The sequence below is a fragment of the Nycticebus coucang genome, chromosome 18, assembly GCF_027406575.1.
Source record: "Nycticebus coucang isolate mNycCou1 chromosome 18, mNycCou1.pri, whole genome shotgun sequence".
NCBI lineage: Eukaryota > Metazoa > Chordata > Mammalia > Primates > Lorisidae > Nycticebus > Nycticebus coucang.
In genome coordinates this window covers 79,577,577-79,594,288 of record NC_069797.1, presented here as the reverse complement: position 1 = coordinate 79,594,288, position 16,712 = coordinate 79,577,577, and the positions used below count along the sequence as shown (strand labels likewise).

Genomic DNA, 16,712 nt, shown 5'->3' with positions numbered 1-16,712 from the left:
CTGAGGCAGGAGAGTCGCTTAGGCCCAGGAGTTGGAGGTTGCTGTGAGCTGTGTGATGCCACGGCACTCACCGAGGGCCATAAAGTGAGACTCTGTCTCTACAAAAAAAAAACAAAACAAAACAAAAAATAAGTTGTACAAAATATTAAGATAGGGTATCTGATCCTGTTAACTGGCTGCTAACACAGTTATCTTTTCAACACTCCTTATATAATGAGATCATTTCTGTGCAGATTTATGTGTTGAAGACACCTTGTTGCCAGGCTTTTCTTATCTAATGATCCAGAGGAAAACAACAAAAACAACCACCTCCTATTGGGCAGCCTGAAAGTTTGTGTGTCCCCCTTCTCAGCGCTTAGCACATGCCTGCACGGCCTCACCTGCTCAGGCCCCAGCAGCTCCTGGAGGTCAGAAGCCCAGGTCCTATGCTGAGATGAAGACCAAGTTCACAGTAACATGGCCCCAGCTGGCCCTCTGCAGACCTGGAGCCTGCCCTGCAGGAAAGGTCCCAGACGCCCGTGCCCAGGGTACCAGTCAGTGGGCCAGCTGGAAGGAGGTGGCCAGCCATGCCCCAGGGTTGTAGCCCAGTAGACTGGGTCTCCACAGAGGCTGAGGGCAACTCCACCCACAGTTACTCTGTGGCAATGCGGCTCCCACAATCTTCCCATTTTCAAGAGAAGCTAGAAATCATGCTTTTTATATAAAAAAAACTCTGTTGTTCTTTTATATAAAACATTATATTTTGTAATGTTTCACTTACAAAATATTGGCAACTAGTTAAAACAAAACCAGATGGGGCCAAATCACAGTTCTGTCTGGGAGCTGCACACCCCTGAGGGTGGAACAGGACCTCCTGGACCTCCTGGCCTGCGCTGTGTTGTGTGGCCTCCACCTAGGGTTCTTGCTTACAGTCTAAGGGTTTGGCAGCACATGGTAGTTGCAAAGTAAAAGTGGGATTCTCTTTACTCTCAAGAGTCATGTAGGTAAAAAGCCAAGGCCGGAAATAGCCGGGTGTTGTGGCGGGCGCCTGTAGTCCCCCAGCTACTCAGGAAGCTAAGGCACGAGAATCGCCTAAGCCCAGGAGTTGGAGGTTGCTGTGAGCTGTGACACCACAGCTCTGTACCGAGGGCGATAAAGTGAGACTCTGTCTCTTAAAAAAAAAAAAAAATAGCCAAGGCAGATGTGTAGACACGTAATTAAGATATGAAGCCAGTGTGCCGCTGGGCGCAGGGGCTCACACCTGTAATCCCAGCACTCTGGGAGGCCAAGGTGGGTAGATTGCCTGTGGTCACAGGTTCAAGACCAGCTCAAGCAAGAGCAAGACCCTGTCTCTAAAAAATAGCCAGGTGTTGTGGTGTGTGCCTGTAGTCCCAACTACTCAGGAGGCTGAGGCGAGGGAATCCCTTGAGCCCAAGAGTTGGAGGTTGCTGTGACGCCACGGCACTCTACCAGGGGCGACCAAGTAAGACTGTGTCTCAAAAAAAAAAAAAATTTAAAGCCAGTGTGACAAGTGCCATCTGGCTTCTTATACGCATTTACTGTGACATCCTGCAGGTGCCATATATCCAGGGTGGTCCCATCTCCTCATCTCCCTTCCTGGTATCTTGTGTTTTTGAATTGAGACTGCTCTGGGCCTTTCCTGAAGAGGCTAGAACTCTGGAGCAGCATTCAGACATGCTCTGACCATATTCTGATGGTGTGGAAATATGGCCCTTAGCACCACCTCACCCACACCCCCCAGACCCCATGCAGATGCTCCTATTCTGTAGAAACCCAGGGCTTAAGCTCCAGAGAGCAGGTTGGGTCTCCTGGCTGTGATTGGTGAGGAGCTGGCTGTGACACACACTGGTGATAAGAAGGAAGGGTGAAAAAGCACAGGAGGGCTGACCTCAAAGAACAGTCTGAGACTCCTCTGTAATCTCTGGGAACAGTGAAGGTGAGTCAAGCTTCTGGTCGCCAAGTGAGATAGATGGCCTGAGGGGCTCTGCAAGCCCACCCCAGGGGAGGGAGGGCCACCCTGGGCAGGCTCCTGTAGCCCCCAGGGGCAAGCCCAGAAGGCACTCATGGGCTGGGCTCTAGGAACACTGCCTGGGAAGCGGGTGAAGCCGCCTGCTATGTACATTCTCTCGCGACCCCACTGGCGCTCAGCCCTCCCCACCGGCCCTCAGCCCTGCACTGTAAACTGCCACCCCAGCAAGGGCCTCCTGCTCTCCTGCTCCTCAGAGCCCCCTCTGCACAGCGGCTGTGCCCCTGCCGCTCTCAGAATAGACAGGGACAGACAAAGCCAGGTCGTGCTGGTGAAATTTGTATGATTGGTGAGCACAACCCCCACCACATCTTCTTGAAATTACTTCTAAAGTAACCCAAGAATTCATGTTCTGGTCAAAGCAGGGAGCATTGCAACGTCCGAATAGGGCAAGCAACCCCAGCTTCCTGCCCTCCCTGGTTCTCACGAGCTGGGCTTGTGAAGGAGAAGAGCACCCTCTAAACTTTGGAGCTGCAGCTGGTCAAGTAGACCTTTGTTAGCTCTTCTCCTGAAAGTGTTATGACAAAATAGTTACTGGCACTTAGGAAGGGAACTTATGTTGAAATAACTTTTAAAACAAAGTAAATACATTAATAAATAACCAAATCACTCACTTCCAAGTGGTATTTATTGTAGGGCCACAGAATGGCCAGCACACACTTCTGCTTCTAGTCAGGCTGTAGTTACAAAGAACAGAAATTGAATGTTCCCCACAAACAACTACAAAACTGGGCGGAATCTGTGAAACAACTATTTTCAGACATTGGATAACAGGTAGCACAAGACTTGAGAGAAAGAAAGCAAACGTGAGCCAGGATCTTCCTGCCTCGTGCCTGAAGGCCTGAAGGCCGTGTCTGCCAGCAGCCTCAGAGCAGACAGCAGCCTCCCTGCGGAAAAGACAGCCGGCAGTCTGGGGAGGCAGGAGGGGCTGACACTTCCAGGGCAGAGTCCAGGAAGGAGGAAACTGCAGAAAAGAACTCCATAAATCTGCATACAGGTTCTCTTGAGTCTTTCCTGAGAACCAGCCCACACAAGTATAGAACAAACTCCACAAAGCCAAGCAAAAGAAAGAAAGCACCTTGAGAGACAGGCAGTTTCCAGAGCTCTCAAGGGGCAGTGCGCTGCGAGGTCTCTGGTGGCCACTGTGGCGTTGTGTGGGGGCTAAGAGAACCCACTTAGGAATGGGGCTAGTGGTCTCTGGAGTGAAGGCTCATCTAGAACTACCTGGAAAAGCTTAAAGATGGCCCTGATGGAGCAAGTAGCCCAACTGCCAACCAAAGCAGACCCCAACTCTCTTCTATAAACAAGAACATTTAACAAGGTATTCAGATATCTATCAAAAATTACAAGGCATGTGAAAAGACAGGAAAGGCCGGGCATGGTGGCTCATGCCTGTAATCCAGCACTCTGGGGAAGGGTCACTTGAGGCTAGGAGTTTGAGACCAGGCTGAGCAAGAGGAAACCTTGTCTCTCTTAAAAATAGAAAACCTAGCCAGACATTGTGGCACCTTGTACTCCCAGCTACTCGGGAGGCTGAGGCAGGAGGATCATTTGAGCCCAGGACTTTGAGGTTACTGTGAGCTGTGATTCCACATCACTCTACCCAAAGCAACAGAGGAGACTGTCTTAAAAAAAAAAAGTGGGCCGGGTGTGGGGTTCATGCCTGTAACCCAGCACTCTGGGAGGTAGATCGCTGGACCACAGGAGTTCCAGAGGTGTGGGGCTCATGCCTGTAACCCAGCACTCTGGGAGGTAGATTGCTGGAGCACAGGAGTTCCAGAGCAGCCTGAGCAAGAGAAAAACCCTGTCTCTACTAAAAATAGAAAAAGAAGCCAGGCATTGTTGCGGGCACCTGTAGTCCCACTACTGGGGAGGCTGAGACAAGGAAATTGCTTAAGCCCCACAGTTTGAGGTTGCCATGAGCTATGACATCACAGCACTCTACCCAGGGTGATAAAGACTATCTCAAAACGCCTGTAGTCCCAGCTACTCGGGAAGCTGAGGCAGGAGAATCGCTTAAGCCCAAGAGCTGGAGGTTGCTGTGAGCTGTGTGAGGCCACGACACTCTACCGAGGGCCATAAAGTGAGACTCTGTCTCTACAAAAAAAAAAAAAAAAAGACTATCTCAAAAAAAAAAAAGTGCTTAAAGAAAAAAAACTGTCCTTTGTTCCCTTTTTCCTCCTTCCCTGCCCACTTTTTTTTTTTTTTTTTGTAGAGACAGAGTCTCACTTTATGGCCCTCGGTAGAGTGCCTTGGACTCACACAGCTCACAGCAACCTCCAACTCGTGGGCTTAAGCGATTCTCTTGCCTCAGCCTCCCCAGTAGCTGGGACTACAGGCGCCCGCCACAACGCCCGGCTATTTTTTGGTTGCAGTTTGGCCGGGGCCAGGTTTGAACCCTGCCACCCTCGGTATATGGGGCCGGCGCCTTACCGACTGAGCCACAGGCGCCGCCCACTTTTTTTTTTTTTAAGAGGCAGAGTCTCACCTTGTCACCCTTGGTAGAGTGCTGTGGCATCACAGCTCACAGCAACCTCTAACTCCTGGGCTTAGGTGATTCTCTTGCCTCAGCCTCTCAAGCAGCTGGGTTCATAGGTGCCTGCCACAATGCCTGGCTATTTTTTGTTGCAGTTTGGCCGGGGCCAGGTTCAAACCTGCCACTCTTGGTATATGGGGCCGGCGCCCTACCCACTGCCATAGGCGCCGCCCACCTGCCTACTTTTGTATTAATGTTTTATTCGTTCCCTCATTTGGCTGCTCTATGGTTTACAATATACATTTGTCAAAATAGAATTCTATAGCCAGCAAAATAACCTTCAAAATGGCTGGGCACAGCAGCTGACTCCTATCATCTAGGTACTCTGGGAGGCCAAGGTGGGAGGATCGCCTGAGTTTAGGAGTTCAAGACCAGATTGAGCAAGAGCAAGACCCCTGTCCTTACTAAAAATATAAAAAAAAAAACTAGCTGGGCATTGTGGTGGGCACCTGTAGTCCCAGCTTTTTGAGAGGCTAAGGCAGGCAGATTACCAAAGGCCAGGAGTTCAAGACCAACCTGGGCAACGTAGCTATACAAAAATTAAAAAATTAGCTAGGCCCTGTGGCAGATGCCTGTGGTCCCAGCTACCTAGGAGACTGAGGAGGATCCCTTGAGCCCAGGAGTTGGAGGCTGCAGGGAGTTAGGGTAACACCACTGTGCTCCAGCCTGGGCTACAGAGTGAGACCCTGTCCCTGTCCCCGCCCCACCAAAATGCAGATACCACTCAGGAGCAGCAGGTGGAAGAGTTGGAGAGTGGGGCAAGGCAGAGCTAGGCAGCCTTGATGGATCACAGCGCTGGCCGCTGGACATTAGTTCAGCCTCCAGTCCTCCCTCCAACCTGGCAAGCAGTTCCCTTCCTTAGGGCTCTCCAAAAGTTACCGCATTAGCATGAAGCTGAAGAACTCAGACTACAGCTGGGCGCAGTGGCTCACACCTATAACCCCAGTACTCTGGGAGGCTGAGGCAGGTGGATTGTCTGAGCTCACAGGTTCGAGACCAGTCTGAGCAAGAGCAAGACCTGGAGGCAGCCAGCAAGACCTTGCCTCAAAAAACTAGCCAGGCGTTGTGGTGGGCGCCTGTAGTCCTAGCTACTAGGGAGGCTGAGACAAGAGAATTACTGGAGCCCAAGAGTTTGAGGTTGCTGTGAGCTGTGACACCATGGGCAACATAGTGAGACTGTCTAAAAAAAAAAAAAAGATGCAAAGACAAGCCACAGGCACTTGAATATGTATTGAGGACTTGTATTCAGAACATATAATGAACCTCACAATTCAATCAACAACAAATAAACCCAACAAAAAAATTTTTGTTTTTTGGCTTGGCGCCTGTGGCTCAAGTGGCTAAGGCACCAGCCACACACACCTGAGCTGGTGGGTTCGAATCCAGCCCAGGCCCGCCAAACAACAATGACGGCTGCAACCAAAAAATAGCCGGGCGTTGTGGGGGGGCGCCTGTAGTCCCAGCTACTTGGAAGGCAGATGCAAGAAAATGGCTTGAGCCCAGGAGTTGGAGGTTGCTGTGAGCTATGATGCCACAGCACTCTACTCAGGGCGATAGCTTGAGGCTCTGTCTCAAAAAAAAATTTTTATTATTTTTTTTTTTTGAGACAGTCTCACTATGTCGCCCTTAATAGAGCACTGTGGTGTCACAGCTCACAGCAACCTCAAACTCTTAGACTCCAGGGATTCTCTTGCCTCAGCCTCCCAACTAGCTGGGACTACAGGTGCCCGTCACAACACCTGGCTATTTTTTTTTTTGTAGAGACAGAGTCTCACTTTATGGCCCTCGGTAGAGTGCCGTGGTCTCACACAGCTCACAGCAACCTCCAACTCCTGGGCTTAAGTGATTCTCTTGCCTCAGCCTCCCGAGTAGCTGGGACTACAGGCGCCCACCACAATGCCCGGCTATTTTTTTGGTTGCAATTTGGCTGGGGCCAGGTTTGAACCCGCCACCCTCGGTATATGGGGCTGGCACCCTACTGACTGAGCCACAGGCGCCGCCCTGGCTATTTTTTCTTAATTTGTAAGGAGTTATTTGGTCTCTGAAGAATTGCTGCAAATTTCACCCTCACTTTGTGAGGAAAAAGTAGCCCTGTCCTCCTTCCCTAGGAGAGGGTGCCATCCTGTGATTTTGTCCCCCCAAATCGCATGTTGACTTGCAACCCCACTGGCTCTGTCAGTTCCTGCCCAGAGCTGGTTGTTAAAAAAGACTGGACTGCCCCATGGGGTTCCTTCCCAGGCCACTCTCGCCAGCTGCAGATGTGGGGGCAGGCTCCTACAGCCTATAGGCCACGAGCCAAATAAGCCTCTTTTCTTTTTTAGATCACCTCAGATGTCCTTTACAGCACCCAGACAGTCATAGATGCTACAACGTGGCTGGCCGCAGAAGCAGCCAGCCATAGAGGATGCGTAATGCATGGATGTGGCTCTGTCCCAGTAAGACAGGCAGTAGGCTGGTTTAGAGGTTCCCTGCTTCCTCCAGTCAGTTTGTGCTGTTTACTGAGATGGTCATAGCTTCCAAGGAGTTTGTAGACTGGCCGCTTACCTGACCGCACCCTAACTGCTGAGCTATGGGTGCCAAGCTGATTTTTTCTATTTATGCAGAGAAAAATGGTAATAGATTTTCTGATGTTAAACCAGCCTTGCATCATTGAAATACATAGCTGGACATTGTGGTGAGCACCTGTAGTCCCAGCTACTTGGGAGGCTGACGCAAGAGAATCACTTAAGCTCAAGAGTCATGTCATTTATTTGATGGGCCAGGGGTCTTTTGGGAAAGGAAGTGTCTGATTACCATTTCAAGCTGCCCTGTTAGCACTAATACTTTGCCTTTGATTGTTCTGTTGTGCTAAGGAGATGGTTCCATTGTCCTCTCTCCACCTCTCCCCTGCCAGACCTGCTCTGTTTTTTCTCCCCGAGAGCTGTATGAGCAGGGACAGTGGACTCTGCCTTGATAGGATGAGGCTCAAGCTTCTCCACTAAGTGTGGTGACTGCTGGGGCCTTTTCAACACAGCCTTCCCTCTTATAGTCAAAGTTTTCATCATAGTTAGGTATTAAACCTTATCAAATGTTTCTGCATTGAGATAATATTTTTCTTTCTTTTTTTTTTTTTTTGAGACAGAATCTCACTATGTCTCCCTCAGTAGAGCACTGTGGTGTCACAGCTCACAGCAACCTCAAACTCTTGAGCTTAAGCAATTCTCTTGCATCTCTCCCAAGTAGCTGGGACTACAGGTGCTCACCACAATGTCCAGCTATTTTTTTTGTTGCAGTTGTCATTGTTGTTTGGCAGGCCTGGGCCATGTTCGAACCTGCCAGCCTTGGTGTATGTGGCCGGCGCCCTAACTGCTGAGCTATGGGTGCCAAGCTGATTTTTTCTATTTATGCAGAGAAAAATGGTAATAGATTTTCTGATGTTGAACCAGCCTTGCATCATTGGAATACATGTCATTTAATTGATGGGCCAAGGGTCTTTTGGGAAAGGAAGTGTCTGATTACCATTTCAATTTCCTTTATTAGTCAAATGCTTTGTGTGTGTGTGATGTTGATTTTAGAATTTTCCATTTCATCTAATTTATTAGTTTTTTTTTATTTTTTATTAATTTTTTTGTTGTTGTTTGGCCGGGGCTGGGTTTGAACCCGCCACCTCCGGCATATGGGACCTGCGCCCTACTCCTTGAGCCACAGGCGCCACCCTAATTTATTAGTTTTAATTTATTAATTACTAATTGCACTTAGTTTAGTAGTGAGATCTTTTTTTTTGCAGTTTTTGGGCCGGGCCGGGTTTGAACCTGCCACCTCTGTTAGGACCACCCCGGAGACAGTGCGCTCTTTTGGTCTTAGAATTAGGAAATCATAGCTGTTCCCATTGAGCTTAAGAACTGATTGCTGTAGTCGGTCTGAACTGTACACGTTCATGGTATGGCTGCCCAGTAGGAAAGAAGAGGCAAGTGGATGGGGACTTGGTGCTCAGGTCACGTTTCTGTGAATCGGAAATTCTGCCATGCTCACATTTGGTACTATCACATTCACAGCTCTTTAAGTTTTTTTTTGTTTTTTTTTTGTAGAGACAGAGTCTCACTGTACCGCCCTCGGTAGAGTGCCGGGGCATCACACAGCTCACAGCAACCTCTAACTCTTGGGCTTACGCGATTCTCTTGCCTCAGCCTCTCGAGCAGCCGGGACTATAGGCGCCCGCCACAACGCCCGGCTATTTTTTTTTTGTTGCCGTTTGGCCGGAGCTGGGTCCGAACCCGCCACCCTCGGCATATGGGGCCGGCGCCCTACTCACTGAGCCACAGGCGCCGCCCCACAGCTCTTTAAGTTTAAAATAGCCAGTAACAATCTGATACTACCCTGCAATTCACACCATTCTCTCATTCAACCTGCAGCCAGGGCCAAACCCCCTTGCTGAGGACTGGGGCCCTTTGGATGAGCAAGAACAGCCCAGCCTTCCATGGAAGGGGTGCCTGAGTTCATGGGGTGGGGGCTTGGGTCAGATATCCTTCCAAAATTATCCCCAGGACACCTGACTAAGAGGCTGTTCTCACTACCCGTGAGGCTGCTTCTCTGTGCCATCTGTACCCTTGGAGCTCTGAAGTCAAGGCTCTGACCTGCAATGAGCACCCAGATCTCTGACCGTAGAGATAGCTACTCTGACATCGTGTGGACCAAGGCCAGGGACAAGGGTGGGGACAAGGCAGGAGATAGAAACCAGGCCTTCAGCTCAGGCAGCACCTGTGGCTCAGTGGGTAGGGCGCTGGCCCCATACACCGAGGGTGGCAGGTTCAAACCCAGCCCCGGCCAGACTGCAGCAAAAAAAAATAGCTGGGTGTTGTGGCAGGCACCTGTAGTCCCAGCTACTCAGGAGGCTGAGGCAAGAGAATCACCTAAGCCCAGGAGTTGGAGGTTGCTGTGAGCTGTGAGCTGTGAGTGTGAGCCACAGCACTCTACCAAGGGCAATAAAGTGAGACCCTGTCTCTAAATAAAAGAGGAAACCAGGCCTTCCCAGGGCCACTGATGCATCTTCCCACCTGAACGTCCATCCATGAGATGTGCACAGTATGAACTGCTGAGGCATCCTGAAGCTTCCCCATCCCTGCCATGACTCTGAACCTGGAGCCAACCCCTTTCTGCAGAAAGCCAGGGCCCTTTTCTGCTGCACCCAGATGATGCCAGCAGAGGACAGCCAACCCCAGACTGTCCACCTGAGAGCAGCCTGGTGGCGTGGTGGGAGCTGAGAGCAGCTGAGGCTGGCGGGGCCATGTCTGGGGTCGCCCACAACTGGCACAGGGTCTTCACCAAGCCCCTGTGGGTGGCGATGCTAGAGATGACTGGCTGTGGACTATATGGCTGCTACAGGCCGAGGTGTGTCCATCTCCACCAGCATGGGTCTGGGTCTGGGTCTGGGTGCCTCCATCCACCACAATAGGGGTCTGTCCATGCTGCAGCCACTCATCTGTGGGGGCTTTTCCTGCCCTCACACCAGCCATGCCCCATGTGCTGCAAGTCTGCCCTTAAACAAGGGGAAGGCTTTGGGCCCAGAGGTGGGATCTGGACCTCGGCCAGCCCCAGAGCAGTCGTCAGCTCAGCCCTGCATGTGCCACAAGCATGCTGTCACTTTGTTTCTCCTTGGGAGGGGGACAAAAACAGCCCGTGGAGTCCAAAGGGTCATTGGGCTGATGTCCAAAGAACAATTTCAGGGGCATGGTTTCTAAGGGAGAGGACTTTGGCCCAGCGTGCGGCCACAGCATCCTGAGCAGGACGGGCAGCCCCATGAGCGTGGCTGGTGGCAGCTCTCCCACGGAGGAGTGTTGCCTCATTCCCAGCCATCCTCCCAGCCAAGGCGGGCAGAGAGCAGCTGGGAGCAGGTCGTGGCCTCAGCAGTAGCAGGGGGTGCTGCTTCCTAGGGGGCATCAATGTGGCCTCAACAGCCCCTGGCTAGCCCAGGCCTGTTGCTATGTGCCCCCCAAGGTGTGTCGGGTGCCTGCCTGGTGCTGGGAGCTGGCCTGCAGACCCACCCACCACTTGTGAAAGCTCCTCTTTTGTGAACTTTATCTAGAATATTGCATCCACTTGCCAGGGCCCTTTTCTGCTGCACCCAGATGATGCCAGCAGAGGCCACATGCTCTCTGGACATGGCCCCAGGCGCTAAGCAAGGGGCTCTGGCCCGTGGGGGCATGAGGCTGGCCTCATTCAGGAGCCTCCAATACCACCTGTGGGGCTGCCTCCCCCTCCCCCACCTCCACCCCCACCCTGGCCTCTGGACCTGCCTCCCTCCTGGGGCTACAGGGGGTTCTTCTCACCTCAGGCCTTGGCCCTCCAGAGGCTGCCACTCGCCTCCCGACACCCCCTCCCCATGTGCAGGCTTATCCCACACGTTTCCTCCTGGGGGCTCTGGGTCCCGACCCCCCCAGTTGAGGCCTGTGTCCACGAAGCACTTCCCCTAAATTCCTTTCCTGGGGCCACAGCCTGCGTCCCCCTGTCAGGCAGCCCCTTTCAAGGTCTGGACAGGCACCAGCACAGCCTGAGTGAACTCAGAATCAGGGAGGGGCCCCCACCAAAATGACATGAGGGGAAAGAGAGGTCACAGGTTGGTGGCTTGGCAACAATGCCAGGGTGTTGACCGGAGGTGTATGGTAAGCGCAGAGGCTGAGTCTCCCAGGTCCTGCCCTCCTCTGCTCCCAAGGCAGGGCCCTGAGAGATGTGTGGCTTCCCGCTGCCCCTCCTGCCCTGTGTCAGGCCAGATAAGTTTACCCAGAGCCCCCACACCAAGTACAGTGCCCTACTGGCCAGAGTGTCCCTCCTGCTAAATTCCCATTGCTGGGCGGGCCCCTTCCAAGCTTTTTGTTGTCCTGCAGGGCTGCAGCTGAGGGATGGGCAGCAGCCTCTGGTGGCCAGCCTTGTGCTGAGCTGTGCGTGCACCCAGGCATGGGGGTCCTGAGAAGGTGCTCTGAGCCCAGGCAAGGGGAGAGCCAGACCTTCCTCACCACCACATCCTTTGCTGGGACTGCACTGAAGGCTCTGTTTCATCCTGACCATGGGGGTGGAGTTGGCTGCCTCAGGGAAGTGTTGGGCTGTGGGGGTGAGGCCCTGTGGAAGCAGGAGAGGCCTCCGCAGAGCCCAGGGCCCCATATTAGACCCACATCCTAAGCCATGTTCACGGGCCTCTCCAACCCCAGGGCAGCCCTTCTTCATGCCCTTGGACACTAGGCACCATTTGCTCAGGGCCACCCTTGTGACTACACCAATGCAAAACAGCCACCACAAGGCTGAGATGGGCATCAGTGCCACACCTCCACCGAGGTTCTTCTAGGTGAAAGGACTGTGCAGCTGCCCCAGGAGATGGGCCTGTCTCCCTGCATCTCGCACCCTTGGCCCTCAGCCCATCCCAGGCAATCCTGCCCTCAGCACAGATCAGACCCTGGGAGAAGGCTAAGCCTGGGTGGGCCAGGGCTGCTGTTCTGTGGTTGATAGCTACAAGGCCTAAGAGATTTTAGGAACTTTCCAGAAGTCATGTGCTGAGCCAGAGCAGACCAAACAGTGGGCAGGAGGCTGGGTGCAGGGCCAAGGAGGCTCGTCCCTGGCGCTGTGCTCGACAAGTTGTATGTCCACATAATTTCCTTGGAGGCCTGATGAGAGCCTAGTGCAGAGAGAAACCCCAGGCTGAGCTCTGCAAAACAGGTCAGGTGAGAAGGCGGGCAGAGTGGTAGAGGCCAGGAGTGTTTCCAGAAAACAGCTGCTGGCCTCATAGCAGATTAACATCAGACAGGAGATGAATCCGGGGTCACGGAGAGTCACGCCTGGAGCAGATGGGCTTGACACACCCTCCTGCATGCCCCAGAGTCCCAGGAGCACAGCCAGTTCCCAGCTACTGTCCCCCAGGGAGGGTGCTGCAGGGAAAGCTCGCAGTGGAACCCGAGCCCACAAAGCGGGCATCTGTCCTAGGGCAGCTGCACTAGCTTAGAAGCCCCACCTGGGATGGCCAGGGTGGGTCTGCGCTCCCTGCCCAGGGGACCGTTACAGCACCCTCTGACCCAGTTCTTGGTTCTTGGTACTGGTCAGGGGCCATCCTACCTGGCGTCTGGCACCACTGGTGACTGATTGCCAGCCGGTCACTGCCACCCCCCAACCCTGCTTTCACCACCCCCAGAGACTCTGGTTCCCCCAGGTGGGCAGCCAGAGGGCCCCTTCAGGCAACACGGGATCTCTTGCTCTCAGCACCAGCCTCTGTGGCCTCCCAAGCAGAGGGTCTTAGGGCCTGTGCTGCCCTCTTCCCTAAACCTCACTTCCTCCAAAAATCCTCCCAGGTGTTTCTCACAGGATTGACACAGGGGAAGCCCACAGAGTCCCTGAGACTAGTCCTTTGTGCTGTTGGGAGGGACAGCCAAGGCCCCTGAGTTTGAGGAGCCCCTCCAGGGTGCAGCCTGAAGCCTTTCTGTGGGCTGCTCCCCCAATCTAAGTTGGCTGCGCCTTCTAGAAGGGAACTGAGTGAGCAGGGGAGAGGCTAGTTGAGAGAGAGGAGTGGGGGAGTCCTGTGTGGAGGAAGAATCCTCTAGGGCTGATGTTCCCCAGGACCAGGGAGCCTGGGTAGGAGCCGGCGGTTGTGTCCCATGACTGCTAATGAGGAAGGTGGGTTCCAGGTGTCAGGATAAACCCACGTGGGAAGGGGGTCCTGGTGAAGAGAAGGCTGGCCTTGCATATGGCTGCCTCCAGAGCCCACCTGTGGAACAGTGTGTCACCACATGCAGACTTTGTCGTGCCCCAGGCATGGCCATCCTCTCAGGCCGGGCGCCAGCTGGGGGCTGCAGCTGGCTGCCCACCCCAGCCAGCCTGTCTGGGCACTCAGCCTCCTGCCGTTCCTCGGCCCTCACCCTACCCCCTTCCCATCAGCACTAACCATGGGGTGGGTGCTAGGCGTGCAGGGTACCTGTCACCCCCAGGTGTGCCTCTTATGTGTGAGGGAACCCCACCAAGCTGGCAGTGGGGGGTCAGGCCCCTCCACAGCCACACCAGGGTCAGAAACCTCCAGTGAGAGGCAGTTCTGAGCTCACGTCTTACTATGAACCTTTAATTGTGTTTTGTTGTTTTACAAAAGGAATACAGAGCAGCACCTGTGGCTCACTGAGTAGGGCGCTGGCCCCATATACCAAGGGTGGTGGGTTTGAACCCAGCCCCGGCCAAATTGCAACAAAAAATAGCCGGCTGTTGTGATGGGCACCGGTAGTCTCAGCTACTCGGGAGGCTGAGGCAAGAGAATCACCTAAGCCCAAGAGTTTGAGGTTGCTGTGAGCTGTGATGCCACAGCACTCTACTGAGTGTGACATAGTGAGAGTCTGTCTGGACAACAAAACAAAAAGAAAAACAAGTACAATATAAGCTCCATGGTCAACCAGCTCCCTACATTGACCCCCTCCTCAAGCTGACCTCATTTTCACAGACCAGATAGGCAAACACAGCCGGCCTCATTCCTATGGTCACCACCTCTGTATGTTGGCCAGCTTATTACAGTCCTGTAGGTGGTCACCTTACAGAGATTCCACTGCACATTCTTAATTCAGAACACTTGGAATATAGAGAAAAGCTGACAGGATACAGAAGGTCCCCTACAGTGCCCCTGTGCAAGGATGTTCAAGCCCTCTACTTCAGGAGGACTATCCTGGGGTCTTGGCCCAGGTGTATGGCACAATAGCTGCTGAGTGGCCAGAGGTGCCTGGAGAGCTACCCCTTGCCAAGCCATGCCCATCGGGAGCCACAGGTCTCAGATGTCATGAGGTGGGGCTAACATCAACCATTAACCCCAGCATCCCACATCCCCGGGGACCCATTACGACACAGGACAGGCCTGTTTTCAGAGCCAAATGCCCAGGCCCTGCCAATCACCCGTCAAGCACCCACTGAGCTCGTGTCCACTCAGACCTGTGCCTGCACCCCAAGCCAAGCCCCTGAAATGCAGCTGCTGCCTCTGACTTAGGCCTCCCATCGACAGAAGCAGGGTGAGGCCGGAGCCGTGTGCGCTCACCCATGCCTGCAGGCTTAACAGAGCCATTTCTTGTCTCTCCACGTGGCAGGGCTCCCAGGGTCTCCAGCGGCCCCCGACTTCGCCATCCGAGGGATAAAGGTATCAGCCCAGTCAAAGGCCAAGCCCACCAGAACCTCCAAATATCAGCCTGCAGAAGCTAGAGGCAGCCGGCGACCCCTGAAGGTCCGCAACTACAACCTGAAGGACTGACGTCCTCAGAGCTCCCCATGGTGCAGGGCTGTGGCTCACCCTCGTGTTGTGTGTGTGCACACAGCATGCAGGACCACAAACGGCAGAGAGGCATTCAGGTGCTGCCGAGATGACCTTCCTGCCAAAGGCTTCACTGAAGCCCAGGTGCCCCCCTCGCCATCGGCCTGGCTGGCGGTGTTGTTTACCTGTCCTACTTGGGAAATGTGGTGTCAAGTGTTTGTGCCAGAGCCACGCCTGCCTGCGTCACCACCCACGGCCACCTGCACACTGGCAGTGTCGTGACAGTGCAGCCTTCCACAGAGCGAGTGGAGGGGACACCCACCTGCAGAACAAGCTTTTCTCAAGAACACCATGTAAGGGTCCTCCAGGAGTTAGAGCCTTAGCCCAAGTGAGCCTGGACAAGGCGGGCCTCAGGCCAGGGGGGCCTCTGCACCTTGTGTATGTCAGGATGCTGGCAGGGTGGGGGCCAACCCAGGACAGTGGGTCACAGCAGTGCCATCCACATCTCTTCCCCATGTAGAACAAGGGTTAAATGTCCCTGACACATACATGGGTACTCGGGGCTGGCACCTACAAGAATGAGAAACGTGTGAGCTAACTCCTGTCTGCTGGTTACTCCAAGTAGCACAGAACACATCCATACTCCATGACTGAAAAGCATGTCACGAGAATGGCCCCGTGTCCCCCACACTTGTACAAGTGCGCTCTGTCGTTGACACAATGGTCACCACCATACTGTCTTGGAGGCCCATGTCCCATCCACACTCTTCCAGAGCCCCACCTCCTTTCTGCTGGTGCCTGGACCTGGCCGTGCCCTTCCTGCAGCAGAGGACAGGGACTGAGTGGCCTCAGCTTGCCTGTGCCCTCAGGCAGCCTTTTCTTTTCTGAACCGGGAAGACAGCTTCTCTGGGAGGACCATGGGGGGAGGGCTGCTCCCACTGCTAACCTGCTGTATGACTTTGGCAAATCGTGTACCTTTGCAGCTTCCGTTAGTCCCCAAGTAAGATATGGACAGTGATATCTGCTTCCTGGCTCACAGGTGTGCAGGGTAGGCAAATGTCACAAGGAGAGATGGCATAACAGTGGTGGCCACTGGCAGTGTCTGACGCAGAGCCAGGAGGCAGTTGTTTCAAGTTGCTCTTTTGGGCCTCGGTATGTTTATTGGTGCCTTTCTGCATTTGTTCCACATAAATACACAAAGGGGAATGGGGGTGCCCCCTGGAAACAAGGCAGCGCTGTGACTTCCTTTAGCTAAAAGTAGAGCTGCTTGTCACTTTCTGGAGAAGCATTTGAGAGCACACGGACAAGTCCCTCCTCCCTGGTGCAGGCCCCAGGGCCTGGCTCCATTCAGCAAGTCTATCTTAAGATCAAAAAGTCTATCACCTGAGCAAAGCCCTACTGACCACTGACCAGCAGCACTGCCAGGGAGAAATGGGTCTCAGGTATTCCAAGGCACCCAGGGGGGTTGTTTGCACAGCACAGTCCAGCTGCTTCTGGCCAGTTGGGACACTAGCCGTCTGAAAGCTCTGTGTCTCTAGGCTCCCAGTATGACTCCACCCTGAGATCTCAAGAGAAAGAGAAGACCCTCAAAGGAGGTACCTGCAAGCCTTTGGGAGCAGGAAGCAGTAGCCCCCAGGGCATGTGGCCCTGTGGCTTGTGCAGGACTGTAGCTGGCTATCCTGCTGTCCTCTAGTGTGGCCCCGCCAGTGCTGTACCCCACAGTTCCCTGATCACCTGAAAGGAGAGAGGGTGAAAGGTGCCTGGGCCCCTACTCATGGGGGAGCATACCAACACTGCACCAAGAGCATGGGTTATTTCTGGGCCCCCTTCTGTGGCCAGGCTTTCTGAGCCCCAAAAGCAGGACGTACAGACAGGGCGCCTGTAGACTCAGGTGCTCTCTCTCAAGGTGGCTTTGGCTC

At 53.7% G+C, this 16,712-nt stretch overlaps 1 protein-coding gene across 2 annotated transcripts in view; it reads left to right on the top strand.

Moving 5' to 3' along the window:
• The window catches only part of CCDC57 (coiled-coil domain containing 57), a 131,744-nt gene that overhangs the window by 114,479 nt on the left and 553 nt on the right, over nucleotides 1–16,712 (top strand). The window contains exons 19-20 of one of the 2 annotated variants that reach the window (XM_053568263.1): nucleotides 14,633–14,766; nucleotides 14,858–16,708. In XM_053568263.1, coding sequence (XP_053424238.1) covers nucleotides 14,633–14,766; nucleotides 14,858–15,313 — 590 coding nt within the window. In that variant the 3' untranslated portion in view covers nucleotides 15,314–16,708. Of the gene's footprint in view, nucleotides 1–14,632; nucleotides 14,767–14,857; nucleotides 16,709–16,712 lie in introns of those variants that run through there. The other variant, XM_053568264.1, reaches the window with a different exon arrangement.